This window comes from Oncorhynchus kisutch, linkage group LG15 (assembly GCF_002021735.2).
Source record: "Oncorhynchus kisutch isolate 150728-3 linkage group LG15, Okis_V2, whole genome shotgun sequence".
NCBI lineage: Eukaryota > Metazoa > Chordata > Actinopteri > Salmoniformes > Salmonidae > Oncorhynchus > Oncorhynchus kisutch.
In genome coordinates, this window is record NC_034188.2 from 13,773,205 (window position 1) to 13,789,342 (window position 16,138).

At 42.3% G+C, this 16,138-nt stretch overlaps 1 protein-coding gene across 1 annotated transcript; it reads right to left on the bottom strand.

Annotated features, from left to right (window-relative positions):
• Positions 1-7,044: 7,044 nt before the first annotated feature.
• On the bottom strand, positions 7,045-10,053 carry LOC109879202 (60S ribosomal protein L26). The gene is made up of 4 exons (XM_020471389.2): positions 9,926-10,053; positions 8,902-9,077; positions 8,562-8,702; positions 7,045-7,211 (listed from the first exon to the last, which is right to left on the bottom strand). The coding sequence occupies exons 2-4, from the start codon at positions 9,067-9,069 to the stop codon at positions 7,083-7,085; spliced, it is 438 nt and encodes a 145-aa protein (XP_020326978.1). The 5' UTR covers positions 9,070-9,077; positions 9,926-10,053; the 3' UTR covers positions 7,045-7,082.
• Between the last annotated feature and the right edge of the window lie 6,085 nt (positions 10,054-16,138).

The window sequence follows — 16,138 nt, forward strand, 5'->3', positions numbered from 1 at the left end:
CCATCCAGAAGGTGAGGTCAGTATAGGTGCATCAAAGCTGGTACAGAGAGGCTGACAAACAGTTTCTATCTCAAGGCCATCAGACTGTTAAACAGCCATCACTAACACAGAGGCTGCTGCCTAGATACAGACTTGAAATCATTGGCCACTTTAATAAATGGATCACTAGTCACTTTAATAATGCCACTTTAATGTTTACATATCTTGCATCACTCATCTCATATGTATATACTGTATTTTATATACTGTATTGCATCTTGCCTACGCCGATGTCATTGCTCATCCATATGTATATATTCTTATTCCATTCCTTTACTTAGATGTATTGTTTATATATATTTTATTTATTTTTTATTTTACCTTTATTTAACCAGGTAGGCAAGTTGAGAACAAGTTCTCATTTACAATTGCGACCTGGCCAAGATAAAGCAAAGCAGTTCGACAGATAAAACGACACAGAGTTACACATGGAGTAAAAACAAACATACAGTCAATAATGCAGTATAAACAAGTCTATATACAATGTGAGCAAATGAGGTGAGAAGGGAGGTAAAGGCAAAAAAGGCCATGATGGCAAAGTAAATACAATATAGCAAGTAAAATACTGGAATGGTAGTTTTGCAATGGAAGAATGTGCAAAGTAGAAATAAAAAATAATAATAATGGGGTGCAAAGGAGCAAAATAAATAAATTAATTAAAATTAAATACAGTTGGGAAAGAGGTAGTTGTTTGGGCTAAATTATAGGTGGGCTATGTACAGGTGCAGTAATCTGTGAGCTGCTCTGACAGTTGGTGCTTAAAGCTAGGGAGGGAGATAAGTGTTTCCAGTTTCAGAGATTTTTGTAGTTCGTTCCAGTCCGTTGTTGTAGTTCGTTCCATATATATATATACCTTTATTTCTTTATTTCATACCTTTATTTCAACAAGGAACACAGACTGAGACCAAGGTCTCTTTTACAGCTGGGCCCTGCTTACAATGATTAAGAAACTACACAAGACAAAGAAAACAATCACAGATAACACAACAACAAAAGATACAGCAGCAGATTGTTACATTTACACACAGGTTATTCCCCTAACAGGTTATATTCCCCTAACAGGTTATTCCCCTAACAGGTTATTCCCCTAACAGGTTATATTCCCCTAACAGGTTATATTCCCCTAACAGGTTATTCCCCTAACAGGTTATATTCCCCTAACAGGTTATTCCCCTAACAGGTTATATTCCCCTAACAGGTTATTCCCCTAACAGGTTATTCCCCTAACAGGTTATTCCCCTAACAGGTTATATTCCCCTAACAGGTTATTCCCCTAACAGGTTATTCCCCTAACAGGTTATTCCCCTAACAGGTTATTCCCCTAACAGGTTATATTCCCCTAACAGGTTATTCCCCTAACAGGTTATTCCCCTAACAGGTTATTCCCCTAACAGGTTATTCCCCTAACAGGTTATTCCCCTAACAGGTTATATTCCCCTAACAGGTTATTCCCCTAACAGGTTATTCCCCTAACAGGTTATATTCCCCTAACAGGTTATTCCCCTAACAGGTTATTCCCCTAACAGGTTATTCCCCTAACAGGTTATATTCCCCTAACAGGTTATATTCCACTAACAGGTTATTCCCCTAACAGGTTATATTCCCCTAACAGGTTATATTCTACTAACAGGTTATTCCCCTAACAGGTTATTCCCCTAACAGGTTATTCCCCTAACAGGTTATATTCCCCTAACAGGTTATATTCCACTAACAGGTTATATTCCCCTAACAGGTTATTCCCCTAACAGGTTATTCCCCTAACAGGTTATTCCACTAACAGGTTATTCCCCTAACAGGTTATATTCCCCTAACAGGTTATTCCCCTAACAGGTTATTCCCCTAACAGGTTATATTCCCCTAACAGGTTATTCCCCTAACAGGTTATTCCCCTAACAGGTTATTCCCCTAACAGGTTATTCCCCTAACAGGTTATTCCCCTAACAGGTTATTCCCCTAACAGGTTATATTCCCCTAACAGGTTATTCCCCTAACAGGTTATTCTACTAACAGGTTATATTCCCCTAACAGGTTATTCCCCTAACAGGTTATTCCCCTAACAGGTTATATTCCCCTAACAGGTTATTCCCCTAACAGGTTATTCTACTAACAGGTTATTCTACTAACAGGTTATTCCCCTAACAGGTTATTCCCCTAACAGGTTATATTCCCCTAACATGTTATTCCCCTAACAGGTTATTCTACTAACAGGTTATTCCCCTAACAGGTTATTCTACTAACAGGTTATTCCCCTAACAGGTTATATTCCCCTAACAGGTTATATTCCCCTAACAGGTTATTCCACTAACAGGTTATTCTACTAACAGGTTATATTCCCCTAACAGGTTATTCCCCTAACAGGTTATATTCCCCTAACAGGTTATTCCCCTAACAGGTTATTCCCCTAACAGGTTATATTCCCCTAACAGGTTATTCCCCTAACAGGTTATTCCCCTAACAGGTTATTCCCCTAACAGGTTATTCCCCTAACAGGTTATATTCCCCTAACAGGTTATTCCCCTAACAGGTTATATTCCCCTAACAGGTTATTCCCCTAACAGGTTATATTCCCCTAACAGGTTATTCCCCTAACAGGTTATATTCCCCTAACAGGTTATTCCCCTAACAGGTTATTCCCCTAACAGGTTATATTCCCCTAACAGGTTATTCCCCTAACAGGTTATTCCCCTAACAGGTTATTCCCCTAACAGGTTATTCCCCTAACAGGTTATTCTACTAACAGGTTATTCCCCTAACAGGTTATTCTACTAACAGGTTATTCCCCTAACAGGTTATATTCCCCTAACAGGTTATTCCCCTAACAGGTTATTCTACTAACAGGTTATTCCCCTAACAGGTTATATTCCCCTAACAGGTTATTCCCCTAACAGGTTATTCTACTAACAGGTTATTCCCCTAACAGGTTATTCTACTAACAGGTTATTCCCCTAACAGGTTATATTCCCCTAACAGGTTATTCCCCTAACAGGTTATTCTACTAACAGGTTATTCCCCTAACAGGTTATTCCCCTAACAGGTTATTCCCCTAACAGGTTATTCCCCTAACAGGTTATTCCACTAACAGGTTATTCTACTAACAGGTTATTCCCCTAACAGGTTATTCCCCTAACAGGTTATTCCCCTAACAGGTTATTCTACTAACAGGTTATTCCCCTAACAGGTTATTCTACTAACAGGTTATTCTACTAACAGGTTATTCCCCTAACAGGTTATTCCCCTAACAGGTTATTCTACTAACAGGTTATTCCCCTAACAGGTTATTCCCCTAACAGGTTATTCTACTAACAGGTTATTCCCCTAACAGGTTATTCCCCTAACAGGTTATTCCACTAACAGGTTATTCCACTAACAGGTTATTCCACTAACAGGTTATTCCCCTAACAGCACAATAACTTGCATTACCCAAAACAGTTACAAGCAATACAAAAATAAAAATCCTCCAATAAATATTTAAAATGGGCGACTGGGGGACAAGAGTCTCAAGTTGAAGTTTAGTCTGCAGGCTATTCCATAGGCAAGGAGCGTAACAGGAAAAGGCAGCCAGGTTTCCTACTCTGTGGAAATCACATGGGCCTCAAGTGTAATCCATGCTTGAGACCTGGTGTTAGGAATTATAATTATAATATTGATGAGTGATGATAAATAAGAAGGTAGTTTATTCAGAAGTGCTTTATAGACAAACACGAGAGCTTGTTGTTCTCGTCTCACAGACATCAAACTCCAACCCACATTTTGATATAAAACACAGTGGTGAGTTCTGTAGCTAGCACCCGTAATAAACCTAAGTGTGCAATGATAAGTAGCATCCAGCGATTTAAGTGTGGATGCCGTAACATGCATGTAGATAATATCCACATAATCTATAACAGACATAAAAGTAGCTTGCACAATTTGTCTTCTATTTGTAGAGGACAAACCTGTCCTGTTTCTATAGAGGAAACCTAGCTCGATTTTTAGCCATTTATAAAGTTAGTCAATATGCATTTTAAAAGGCTGTTTATCATCCAATCATATCCCTAAGTATTTATATGCAGAGAACTGATTACATTTTTATTTTTTATTTATTTCACCTTTATTTAACCAGGTAGGCTAGTTGAGAACAAGTTCTCATTTGCAACTGCGACCTGGCCAAGATAAAGCATAGCAGTGTGAACAGACAACACAGAGTTACACATGGAGTAAACAATTAACAAGTCAATAACACAGTAGAGAATTTTTTTTTTAATAATCTAGAACCTTCTAAGCTCGTAAGTGCAAGTGTATTTTCAACCATCTGTTGGAACCTATTAAAAATCATAAAATGTGTTTTCTTTGCATTTAAAACAAGCTTTAGCTGTATAAAGACCCTTGTAATATTGTCAAATCTGTCTCCGATAGTGATAATGCTTGGTCAGCCGTTGAAGCGATAGAGTACATGACAGTGTCATCAGCATATAAATTAATTTGACACTTTCTTATCTCATCACCGATATTGTTTATGTAGAGAGTGAACAGTAATGGACCAAGTATAGAACCTTGTGGGACCCCTTCAACCAACTCCAATGGCTCCGACTGGATATCCTCAACTCTAACAGCCTGATTTCCATCCTTTAGATAGTCATGAAACCAACGACAGGCATCCAACCCCAGTCCTATTGACGACAGCTTACCCAAAAGTATCGCATGGTCTACAGTGTCAAAAACTTGAGACAAATCTATGAACAAGGCGGTACAGTGCTTTCTATTTACTAGGGCATTAGTAATATCATTTACAACACGTACAGTGGCCGTAATATTACTGTGTTTAGGTCTGAAGCCAGATTGATTAGTAGAAAGATTATTGTTAACAGTTAAAACATTCACTACCATCACCTCCCTTGAGGAGTGGTAAAACAAAAGCTGTTTTCCAAGATTTAGGAATCTTTCCTACGACAAATGTTTGATTAAAGATATGCGTCACTGTACTAGAAATAACAGGTGCCGCAAACTTGAGTAAATATGGATCCAGATAGTCAACGCCTAATGGTTTCTTAGAATCTATTGCAGATAGTGCAGATAAGACCTCATCTTCTGTGACTTTTTGAAAATTAAAAAACTGATTTAAAAAATAATAATAATAGGCCGAGGGACTGAAACAATAGACCGGTCAGGATCATGTTGGCCATTTTTTCATTCAAAAAGAAAACCATAAAACATCACAAATTTCAGTTCGGTCACTGATGATCCCAGATTCCGATGTAATTTGCTACGGCAGGGAAATCAAGGAGTTTCCTCGTTTAAGTGAGTTAACAGTTTTCCAGAATTTCACCAGCAGACTCTGTCATAGCATCAAGAAAATACCTAGATTTTGAATTTTTATCCCCTCCGTCCATTTATTTCTTAATTGCCTAAAAAGCAGCCAATCAGCTGTTTCACCAGTTTTCCTTGCCAAGGCCCATGCTTGATTCTTTTGCAGAAAAGGGATTTTCAAATCACAGGAGAACGAAGGATTAGTTCCATTTTTTTTTAACCCTAAATCGCTTTAACAGGCGTGTTGATCAGCCATAAAGGTAAAAATTGCTGAAAAGAAAGAGAACGCTGAAACTGGGTCCATTATGCAGTTTACGGATAAAAGCTCTGAGTAATAAAGGTCATGGATAAAGGCTTGCTCTGAGAAGTGTTTATAGTTTCTCTTTAGAATTATACGGGGGTCAGGGTTTTTTAGCCTAGTATCTCTGATACATGCAATAGGGCAGTGGTCACTGATGTCATTAGCAAATAACCCACTAGCTATATATTTGTGAGGTGTATTTGTAAAGATAAGGTCTATTAATGTAGATTTTTGGGGGGTCTTTTGGATTAGGACAGGTAGGTATAGTTATTAGTTGAGTAAGATTTAGTTCGTTACAAATGTATTTTAATTTAAACGATGCTGGCATCAGCCAGTCCAGATTGAGATCTCTGCTAATCAATCATTCAGAGTTTGCATAATTAGACATTAACTCAATTTGCATAGAGCAGATACCAGAGATAAACTCCCGCTAGCGTTAATAGTGCATTATGACCAAGGACCACATATAGAACTTAGCATTCATACTGTTTGGGAACAGAAGTTGAAATGGACAGTGACATCTAGGTTGCATTTAACATATATGGCAATGCCTCCACCCCTACCCACTCTGTAGACATTATACCCAGCTAACAGAACATCTGAGTCTGGAGCAGACACACAGCCAGGATTCAGATATAATCATGTCAGCATGTGATTGTGAGACCAGTATTTCAATCAAATCTAGCTTTTGGATCAAGCTTCTAGCATTCAAATGAATAATTCCTAGAGCTCATAACAGATCTCATGGTCTGAGACAAATTCAAGGTAATATTAGATGAGCGATGCTTTCTCGTGTAACTACTGACAGGCCTGAGTTGGATGGAGACGAAATTACTTCTAACAATACCCCTCTGCCTGTACGAGGAACGGTACCTTGACAGTAGTGTAACAATAACAAAGTCCATCAAAAGTTTCATCCATGTTAGCAGCACCTGTAGAGCTATTTAAAGCTATGGGGGGAGCAGTGAGTATAGTCTGATGAGGAATTGTTCCGAGTATCAACCCCCATGGCTATGTAGTGTCAATTCTCACATGCCCTGTATGAGGCTATAGTGAGAGCCAGGCTTGAGAGAATGCTTGTACCAAACCTATTCAGATGTAATCCATCCTGGAGTAATACATTTGGTCGATGTAGAATGTGTATTAGGTAGTTGTTGTGGAATTGTTAGATTACATGTTAGATAGTGCTGCACTGTCAGAACTAGAAGCACAAGCATTTCACTACACTCGCAATAACATCTGCTAACCATGTGTATGCGACCAATAGAATTCGTTTTGGACTTGAACCACCATGCGATTAGGCTGGTTCCACCAGGCTAAACCAGAGTATTAGGCAAAACAAAAACATCCCCATACGTGTGGCTTGCCCACTGTGCAGCACTTTACTGTGATAAAACCATTTACGACAGACAATGAAATAGATTTTTTACAACAGTTTATTGTAAACAATACATTTTCACTCTGCCATCTTCTCAATGGTTTCCTCCTTGTATTTGCCCTTCTCCTTTCCATCAGCGCGAGACTTAGCCTTACGCTCCAGGATCTTCTTGCGATCCTTGTCCAGCTTTAGCCTGGTGATCACAACCTGAGAGGGAAGAGGGAAAAGAGATGTGATTGGCACAATCATTTAGAGCAGGAGGAGGATTGGTTCTAGGTCAACTTCAATACAACGTGTGGTGAAAAGACAAGATTCCTGAAACCCAAACTGAATTCCTCTTCACGAAGAAACACTTCTCTGCCACAATACTAGTCTAGCTACACCATCGAGAAACATCTCAGCCACAATACTAGTCTAGCTACGCCATGGAGAAACATCTCAGCCACAATACTAGTCTAGCTACGCCATGGAGAAACATCTCAGCCACAATACAAGTCTAGCTACACCAGATGTAGGCTAGGCTTGAGAAGCTAAATTGTGATTTTCTACAAAACAATGGACATTATATGCAATCCCAATCAGTAATGAGAAATCCATGTCCAGACATAACACGGAGAGTCTTTCTATTAGACAAATGAGAAGAGCTCTCAAATTCTACACAAGACTGGCGGGGAACTATATCAAAATGTATTACTACTAGTAATATCACTGATGTCCAAGACCAACCGGAGCCAAGTAGGAATGCAATGAAAAATCTAAAATAAGTAACCTAGGCTAGTCTCACAATTTAACATTGATCCGAGGCAACGGCCTACATGTCAGGTAACTGCACTAAGCCGAGTACTAGCTAGTAGTCTATGTTTCTTCCCCAGTACAAAGCATACACGAGGTGCCTGCTGCCATACGACATGTTCAAATCAGTTAAGATGTCCAGAGACTTACAATAAGGCGGACTACAGTCAACTAATCTTCCTTCATAACAGGAAAACACCCATTGCCATGACATCTGAAGGCTGAAACAAGTGGTGAATGGCAAATAACTGTACATTGGCTCAGTTTACCCAGGCACCCTACGGAAACATTTCAACTCTTTCTCAAGTAAACGTTCCTTGATTCCACACCATGTCAAAGTGCTTTGGAGAAAATCAATAAGAAAAGCACCTAGAAACTGATGTGTTACCATGGCTTGTCCAAGAGAAATACGCAATTTTAATCGCCATTTTTTTACCGACCATGGCCCAGGTGTGGTGACCACTGAGCTTGGACACACTGATAAACCTGCATGTATTTAGAAATTCCTACAGGTATGCAACACCAACAGGTAGCTGCTGAGAATGGAAGTTATTTAATGGTGTTAAAGCTAGTTTTTTTTTTTGCGTCACTCCACAACAACAGAAAATTGTAATTTTTGAAAAACCATTGTGGACCACTCAAATTTAGTTGAGACACTAAAACAATTATTATCAACAATGGTACAGACGTCATGTATAATACATCTATACACATGTGTCAAAAAGGTACAGGTGTGTGACTACAGGTAAGATGCCAGAGCCTCACCTTGCTGGGGTGGATGCCGACGTGCACGGTGGTGCCGTTGGCCTTCTCTCTCTGCACGCGCTCAATGTAGATGACGTACTTCTTCCTGTAGACCTGCACTACCTTGCCAATCTGCTGGCCTTTGTAGTGTCCACGGACAACCTGCACAGTAAAAACATGGAAAATATCATTAATAACCACGTGACCAAAATCATAACGTTCATTTGAATTCGTCAGAAATCAGGTGTTAGTTCTGGACTGGACTTTTATGTAGTTCCTCGGGCGTGTTAGTAACAACTAATAAGGCAACCTCATAATTAGTATCAAGTCTGGTCAAACTGTGTAGTTCTGGGGTCTTTACCTGGACCTCGTCGTCCTTGCGGATGGGCATGGACCTCGCATTGTACTTCTGACGGAGCTCCTTGGAGAGGGGGGAGGACATAATCTTCCTCCGGATGTGTGAGGGGGCATTGAAGTGCCTCTTGCGGTTCTTACGCCGCGAGGATGTCACAAATGGATTCAGCTTCATGTTGATGACTGTAGGGCAAACACAGTAGACAACATTCAGACTAGAGCGGTAGGATGGCCCAACAGATCAATCACAACTTGCTACATTTGTCGTCTAGGCAACATGCGTTTGTTACCAGAAACAAACTGAAGAGATTCCCGACCGAAAAGGTAACGTTTGTTCGCTAGCCTTATTAGCAAGCACCTCAAGTGATATATTGTTGTTAAGGTGAAGCTAGTTAGCTACATAGCTAACGTTAGCTGGGTAACGGTAGCTTGTCATTATCGGGAACTCATGTCAATAGCTACAACATTTAGCTTGCTAGACAAGCTATCCACCCAACAACTGCATAACTAACGTTTAACAGTTCGGAGACAATCAGAGACCACCACCTACAAGTTCACACAAAAATCAATGAGCTGCTATGTACGCGTCACATCCATGCTTTCAACATGGCATGGGTACAGATAGCTACCTAGCAAGGTTGCGAATGCTATGTTTGATGCTTGTCAAGCGCAGTGGACTTCAGTGTTAGCGACATTCAAACTACACATTTCAATGCCATGGGGTTCGCTAAAATATGAGACACTATGAAAACAAATCGTGAAATGAATGTTCAGGCCCAGTTCAATTCGTAGCCTGTCTGCCATTCTCTGGGGTTTAACGGGTAGCTATAGCAAGCCAGCACCGGTCGAGGGATGCAGATTACGATACGTTTTTATTTAGCAACCAATATAAAATGTGGCTCCAATAGTGATCACTATAGAAATATATCAGCGGTACCTGACTCTACGAGTACTTTTGGGGAACAACAAAAGTGTATAACATAGGATGGATGTTGATAACTTTGGTGAAAATGTCAACAAGGAATTCTTACCCTGCCGATTACTCCTCTATGACCGGCGGAAAAGAGACTCTCATTGTACTTCCGCTCACATTAGTTCACACATGAGTCCCGCGAGAAGTGCACACAGAATGAGAGTTACTGCTGCTTGTACTTCGAAGTTGGAAGTTACATCAATCAAAATAATCCATTTGAATCCAAAATAAAAATGTACAAATATGCATGTAGTACATTGACAAATATGAAATGTTTCTTTGTTCCTACCAAGATTGTTACTGTGCTTTGGAGTTTCACATTAGTCAATGGAATGTATTTTGGCTGTTTATGGATTAGGCCTACAATTTCATGAAAATATTAAATCCAGTAAGGGACGACGACGCCAACAAGAGAAAAAGCATATCGTTTCATGGGGAGGCATCGTTTCATGGGGAGGCATCGTTTGATGGAACAGTTCCAATGCCTCTCAGAGCATGCTATAGGTTGGTGGTCAGTGTGTGTGTGAGTTCGTCAGGGCGGGCTTTGAACTGTATGGAAGTATACTGGAGTAGAATACGCGCAGTATGGATGTTGACCAGGAGATGTCGCCATAAAGCATGATGTAATTTAGTCGGACCTCCTGGACCTTTTTAGGACTTTCCATCTTGACTGACACCCTGGCCATCAATTAGTAGGCAATATTTCCCGAGAAGAGACCTAATAGAAACAAACTACACCGAACAAAATTATAAACACAACATGTAAGCCATGGAATGACTGGTCATGGAATCAGTGGTTACTTTAGTAATGGAATCACTAGTCACATTAATAATGGAACACTAGTCACTTTAATATTGGAACACTAGTCACTTTAATAATGGAACACTGGTCACTTTAATAATGGAACACTGGTCACTTTAATAATGGAACACTAGTCACTTTAATAATGGAATCACTAAATCAAATCAAATCTAATTTTATTTGTCACATACACATGGTTAGCAGATGTTAATGCGAGTGTAGCGAAATGCTTGTGCTTCTAGTTCCGACAATGCAGTAATAACCAACAAGTAATCTAACTAACAATTCCAAAAAAAACTACTGTCTTATACACAGTGTAAGGGGATAAAGAATATGTACATAAAGATATATGAATGAGTGATGGTACAGAGCAGCATAGGCAAGATACAGTAGATGGTATTGAGTGCAGTATATACATATGAGATGAGTATGTAAACAAAGTGGCATAGTTAAAGTGGCTAGTGATACATGTATTACATAAGGATGCAGTAGATGATATAGAGTACAGTATATACGTATACATATGCGATGAATAATGTAGAGTATGTAAACATTATATTAGGTAGCATTGTTTAAAGTGGCTAGTGATATATTTTACATAATTTCCCATCAATTCCCATTATTAAAGTGGCTGGAGTTGAGTCAGTGTGTTGGCAGCAGCCACTCAATGTTAGTGGTGGCAGTTTAACAGTCTGATGGCCTTGAGATAGAAGCTGTTTTTCAGTCTCTCGGCCCCAGCTTTGACGCACCTGTACTGACCTCGCCTTCTGGATGATAGCGGGGTGAACAGGCAGTGGCTTGGGTGGTTGTTGTCCTTGATGATCTTTATGGCCTTCCTGTAACATCGGGTGGTGTAGGTGTCCTGGAGGGCAGGCAGTTTGCCCCCGGTGATGCGTTGTGCAGACCTCACTACCCTCTGGAGAGCCTTACGGTTGTGGGCGGAGCAGTTGCCGTACCAGGCGGTGATACAGCCCGACAGGATGCTCTCGATTGTGCATCTGTAGAAGTTTGTGAGTGCTTTTGGTGACAAGCCGAATTTCTTCAGCCTCCTGAGGTTGAAGAGGCGCTGCTGCGCCTTCTTCACGATGCTGTCTGTGTGAGTGGACCAATTCAGTTTGTCTGTGATGTGTATGCCGAGGAATTTAAAACTTACTACCCTCTCCACTACTGTTCCATCGATGTGGATAGGGGGGTGTTCCCTCTGCTGTTTCCTGAAGTCCACAATCATCTCCTTAGTTTTGTTGACGTTGAGTGTGAGGTTATTTTCCTGACACCACACTCTGAGGGCCCTCACCTCCTCCCTGTAGGCCGTCTCGTCGTTGTTGGTAATCAAGCCTACCACTGTTGTGTCGTCCGCAAACTTGATGATTGAGTTGGAGGCGTGCGTGGCCACGCAGTCGTGGGTGAACAGGGAGTACAGGAGAGGGCTCAGAACGCACCCTTGTGGGGCCCCAGTGTTGAGGATCAGCGGGGTGGAGATGTTGTTGCCTACCCTCACCACCTGGGGGCGGCCCGTCAGGAAGTCCAGTACACAGTTGCACAGGGCGGGGTCGAGACCCAGGGTCTCGAGCTTGATGACGAGCTTGGAGGATACTATGGTGTTGAATGCCGAGCTGTAGTCGATGAACAGCATTCTCACATAGGTATTCCTCTTGTCCAGATGGGTTAGGGCAGTGTGCAGTGTGGTTGAGATTGCATCGTCTGTGGACCTATTTGGGCGGTAAGCAAATTGGAGTGGGTCTAGGGTGTCAGGTAGGGTGGAGGTGATATGGTCCTTGACTAGTCTCTCAAAGCACTTCATGATGACGGAAGTGAGTGCTACGGGGCAGTAGTCGTTTAGCTCAGTTACCTTAGCTTTCTTGGGAACAGGAACAATGGTGGCCCTCTTGAAGCATGTGGGAACAGAAGACTGGTATAGGGATTGATTGAATATGTCCGTGAACACACCGGCCAGCTGGTCTGCGCATGCTCTGAGGGCGCGGCTGGGGATGCCGTCTGGGCCTGCAGCCTTGCGAGGGTTAACACGTTTAAATGTTTTACTCACCTCGGCTGCAGTAAAGGAGAGTCCGCATGTTTTCGTTGCAGGCCGTGTCAGTGGCACTGTATTGTCCTCAAAGCGGGCAAAAAAGTTATTTAGTCTGCCTGGGAGCAAGACATCCTGGTCCGTGACTGGGCTGGTTTTCTTCTTGTAGTCCGTGATTGACTGTAGACCCTGCCACATACCTCTTGTGTCTGAGCCGTTGAATTGAGATTCTACTTTGTTTCTATACTGACGCTTAGCTTGTTTGATAGCCTTGCGGAGGGAATAGCTGCACTGTTTGTATTCGGTCATGTTACCAGTCACCTTGCCCTGATTAAAAGCAGTGGTTCGCGCTTTCAGTTTCACGCGAATGCTGCCATCAATCCACGGTTTCTGGTTAGGGAATGTTTTAATCATTGCTATGGGAACGACATCTTCAATGCACGTTCTAATGAACTCGCACACCGAATCAGCGTATTCGTCAATGTTGTTATCTGACGCAATACTAAAACATATCCCAGTCCATGTGATGGTAAGCAGTCTTGGAGTGTGGAATCAGCTTGGTCGGACCAGCGTTGGACAGACCTCAGCGTGGGAGCTTCTTGTTTTAGTTTCTGTCTGTAGGCAGGGATCAGCAAAATGGAGTCGTGGTCAGCTTTTCCGAAAGGAGGGCGGGGCAGGGCCTTATATGCGTCGCGGAAGTTAGAGTAACAATGATCCAAGGTTTTTTCAGCCCTGGTTGCGCAATCGATATGCTGATACAATTTAGGGAGTCTTGTTTTCAAATTAGCCTTGTTAAAATCCCCAGCTACAATGAATGCAGCCTCAGGATGTATGGATTCCAGTTTGCAAAGAGTCAAATAAAGTTCGTTCAGAGCCATCGATGTGTCTGCTTGGGGGGGAATATATACGGCTGTGATTATAATCAAAGAGAATTCTCTTGGTAGATAATGCGGTCGACATTTGATTGTGAGGAATTCTAAATCAGGTGAACAGAAGGATTTGACTTCCTGTATGTTTCTGTGATCACACCACGCCCCCTGCCCCTCTTCTTACCAGAAAGATGTTTGTTTCTGTCAGCGCGATGCGTGGAGAAACCCGCTGGCTGCACCGCCTCTGATAGCGTCTCTCCAGTGAGCCATGTTTCCGTGAAGCAAAGAACGTTACAGTCTCTGATGTCCCTCTGGAATGCTACCCTTGCTCGGATTTCATCAACCTTGTTGTCAAGAGACTGAACATTGGCGAGAAGAATGCTAGGGAGTGGTGCACGATGTGCCCGTCTCCGGAGTCCGACCAGAAGACCGCCTCGTTTCCCTCTTTTACGGAGTCGTTTTTTGGGGTCGCCGGCTGGGATCCATTCCGTTGTCCTGGTTGAAAGGCAGAACACAGGATCCGCTTCGTGAAAATCATATTCTTGGTCGTACTGATGGTGAGTTGACGCTGCTCTTATGTTCAGTAGTTCTTCTCGACTGTATGTAATGAAACCTAAGATGACCTGGGGTACTAATGTAAGAAATAACACGTAAAAAAACAAAAAACTGCATAGTATCCTAGGAACGCGAAGCGAGGCGGCCATCTCTGTCGGCGCCGGAAGTGCGTGTGTGTGTGTGTGCGTGCGCGTGCGTGTGTGTGTGTGTGTGTGCGTGTGTGTGTGTGTGTGCAGTGTGGGGTTAATGGACTGTGATACTTCTGTTATATGTCTTCATATCACCTCACACACACATCCATCCACCCCCCACACACACCCAGACACACTCAAACACACTCAGACACACACAGACACACTCAAACACACTCAGACACACACACTCAGACACACATATACACACTCATACATACTCATACACACTCAGACACACACATGCACACTCAGACAGACACATGCACACTCAGACAAACACAAAACTTTAAATAATTAAAATTTGAGGAATGGAAGAACATATTTTGAAAGAGATTATTATAATTATCTTCCAAATTCCAGTCTGAAGGAGAATTGTAGCTTTTAGAAATGGGGTCAGAATATTTTGTAGCTTAAATCATTCAAACGTCAAATACTTATGAAGAGAAAATAATCAATGTTAATCAACATGTCACAAAAACCACTAGATACCGCCATAGTGATAAAAACCACACTATAGACAACCACCATAGTGCTAGAAACCACACTATAGACAACAACCGTAGTGCTTGTTTTGGCAGAGAACAACGGATTTTGGCGTGGCCTTTTATTCATGTTTAGAATTTATCAAAGGGTCAGTGTAAATCAATAAATGGAGCCGAATCTGTCCTACGGGCCGTCAGTTGAATAGCCTTGATATAGGGTGTCATTGGGGCAGTAGCAACACAACCTTTTCTCTGTGACACGGAGGCAGGGAGCTGGGGTAGCAACACAACCTTTTCTCTGTGACACGGAGGCAGGGAGCTGGGGTAGCAACACAACCTTTTCTCTGTGACATGGAGGCAGGGAGCTGGGGTAGCAACACAACCTTTTCTCTGTGACATGGAGGCAGGGAGCTGGGGTAGCAACACAACCTTTTCTCTGTGACATGGAGGCAGGGAGCTGGGGTAGCAACACAACCTTTTCTCTGTGACATGGAGGCAGGGAGCTGGGGTAGCAACACAACCTTTTCTCCGTGACATGGTGGCAGGGAGCTGGGGTAGCAACACAACATTTTCTCTGTGACATGGAGGCAGGGAGCTGGGGTAGCAACATTACCTTTTCTTTGTGACATGGAGGCAGGGAGCTGGGGTAGCAACACAACCTTTTCTCTGTGACATGCAGGCAGGGAGCTGGGGTAACAACACAACCTTTTCTCTGTGACATGGTGTCATGGAGCTGGGGTAGCAACATTACCTTTTCTCTGTGACAAAGAGGCAGGGAGCTGGGGTAGCAACACAACCTTTTCTCTGTGACATGGAGGCAGGGAGCTGGGGTAGCAACATTACCTTTTCTCTGTGACATGGAGGCAGGGAGCTGGGGTAGCAACATTACCTTTTCTCTGTGACATGGAGGCAGGGAGCTGGGGTAGCAACACAACCTTTTCTCTGTGACATGGAGGCAGGGAGCTGGGGTAGCAAAAATCAAATCAAATCAAATCAAATGTATTTATATAGCCCTTCGTACATCAGCTGATATCGCAAAGTGCTGTACAGAAACCCAGCCTAAAACCCCAAACAGCAAGCAATGCAGGTGTAGAAGCACGGTGGCTAGGAAAAACTCCCTAGAAAGGCCAAAACCTAGGAAGAAACCTAGAGAGGAACCAGGCTATGTGGGGTGGCCAGTCCTCTTCTGGCTGTGGCGGGTGGAGATTATAACAGAACATGGCCAAGATGTTCAAATGTTCATAAATGACCAGCATGGTCTAATAATAATAAGGCAGAACAGTTGAAACTGGAGCAGCAGCATGGCCAGGTGGACTGGGGACAGCAAGGAGTCATCATGTCAGGTA

What these genes read in the sequence shown, in the direction of transcription:
- LOC109879202 (XM_020471389.2), bottom strand. Translation starts at nt 9,069, where the DNA reads ATGAAGCTGAATCCATTTGTGACATCCTCGCGGCGTAAGAACCGCAAG. An exon ending in GCAAGGACGACGAGGTCCAG is followed by an intron (nt 8,703 to 8,901) that starts GTAAAGACCCCA and finishes TTTACTGTGCAG; the next exon opens with GTTGTCCGTGGACACTACAA. An exon ending in TCGGCATCCACCCCAGCAAG is followed by an intron (nt 7,212 to 8,561) that starts GTGAGGCTCTGG and finishes CTTCCCTCTCAG; the next exon opens with GTTGTGATCACCAGGCTAAA.